We start from the raw sequence: 1,870 nt of genomic DNA, 5'->3' as shown, positions 1-1,870 counted from the left end.
TAGTCTTGGCATAAGAGACGTTGAACATTATGCGAATTGTGAGGTTGCAGCCTACAATCTAGATTGTGCTAGGAGTTTCAATTAGGCAAGAGATAAGTCCTCAATTGAAATGAGTTTGTACAAGGTGTTGTATAAATCAAAATCTTTTACTGGATCCTTTCCAAGAGGAAGAAGGGGTGACGTAGAAGTTGTTAATATCTGAACATCAATAAACAAATTCGTGTCTATTTTTTTATTGCATTTACTTATACTTTCCTTTGCTTTTAAAGATGCATTGTTGAAGCATTTTACGTGTTCTTCAAATACTAAAATATTGCATACCAAGTGTTTGATAAAATGTTTCAACCAAAATATTGTTACTCATTCAACTTGCATATATCTTAAATGATTTACAAAAATGTTAATCAATTTCTACGGAGGAATGTTTTGAGTATCTTCCACTTGGTTTGAAAATCAAACTCGATTTAATTCATCGGTGTTCAATATTTCAAGAACCAAGCTATTGTAGCTCAACGATGATCCTCCTAATCGATCATATCAAAGACCATCCATGAAATGTCTCATTTTCTCAGCAGCGTCCCTAGCAATAAAGGGCACAAAGTGGCAACCCCTATCAAATCTCCTTACGAACTCAGCCACAATCGTTTCTCCTTGTAGGAGAGTCATAAACTTCCTCTTCAAGCGTCCACAGACTTCAGTATTTAAATACTTCTCATAGAAAATGTTCTTGAATTGCACCCAAATGAGGGTGGCTAGATTGACACCATGTTCATCTCCTTCCCACCAAAGAAAATCATAATCTCTCAGCATGTAAGTAGCACATCTAACTTGGTCAGCATCTCCCATATTCAGATAATGGAAATGCACCTCAAAAGATCTAATCCAACTCTCAGCAGCAAATGGGTTGGTAGTGCCAGAAAACTTCTTCGTACTCAGCCTCCGGAACTGATCATACATATCTTGTTGTGGCCTCGGAGCCTGCTGCTCAAAGAAATGTGTCATACCATGTAATGTCCTGAAAATCTGAAAGTTCACGTGAACCACGTGCATGTAAATTATTAAATTTCTTTGGTATTTTATAAATTCTTTTAAAACATAAAATGCATGTTTATTTTATTAATTTGTGTTTAATTATTTTCATACATTTTATGCATAATTATTGCATGATAGGGATTTAATTCAGGAATTTTATCAGTTCATGCATTAGGGTTTCTAGATGCATTTCACGCTCGAACGAGGAACGGAGACCGGATAATTTTCAGGAAAAATTATTTTAATTTCATGATTAATTTTTATTAATTATTATAAGGTGTTTTTAAGTGTATTTTTCAAAAATGGGATTTTATTGGGAATTTTTACCCACATGAATTTTGTTTTATACGGTACTTAAATTTTATTGAATTGAGGAACTTTTTGAGGGTTCAGATAACATTTTCAAAATCTTTCCATCAAGAAATATTTTTGGGAGTTTGTTTGGATCTAGTGGGCCTACTTTTAAGCTTATTGAGCTTGAAACTCTTTTAAAACTTTTAAATTACAATTTGTGGCCCATTAACTAATTGTTATCAATTATTTAACCACCTAATCACCCATTTAACCTAACCTAATCTCCCCACCAGCCGACACACACCCTCATTCAGACATTCTCCTCGTTTTCCCAGCAGCCAACCAGTAGAAAGCTTCGGTCACCTCCATCTTGCAAAAAAATCCATCGGCGTTGCATTGTTGCTTCATTCTTCAACCGTCTCGCGTTTTACTCTTCCAAGGCATGCTTTGTATAATCTTTTCTCGCATCATACACGTTTATATGCTGTTGTTTGGTTTCATGTACGAAATTCTTCGATCGAATCCTTCCAAGAAATAATTTCGG

General features: G+C 34.9%; 1 protein-coding gene across 1 annotated transcript; it reads right to left on the bottom strand.

The window, feature by feature from the left end:
- Positions 1-537: 537 nt before the first annotated feature.
- LOC142550181 (uncharacterized) lies at positions 538-1,050 on the bottom strand. Its single transcript, XM_075659419.1, has one exon. It carries the CDS (start codon positions 1,048-1,050, stop codon positions 538-540), a length of 513 nt encoding a protein of 170 aa, XP_075515534.1.
- Positions 1,051-1,870: the final 820 nt, after the last annotated feature.

The sequence above is a fragment of the Primulina tabacum genome, chromosome 6 (assembly GCF_025594145.1).
Source record: "Primulina tabacum isolate GXHZ01 chromosome 6, ASM2559414v2, whole genome shotgun sequence".
In the NCBI taxonomy this organism is placed as follows: Eukaryota; Viridiplantae; Streptophyta; class Magnoliopsida; order Lamiales; family Gesneriaceae; genus Primulina; species Primulina tabacum.
This window is presented reverse-complemented; position numbering and strand designations above follow the sequence as displayed.

Bases quoted from the DNA above. Each gene is read 5' to 3' on its own strand.
- LOC142550181 (XM_075659419.1), bottom strand. From the start codon at position 1,050: ATGCACGTGGTTCACGTGAACTTTCAGATTTTCAGGACATTACATGGT.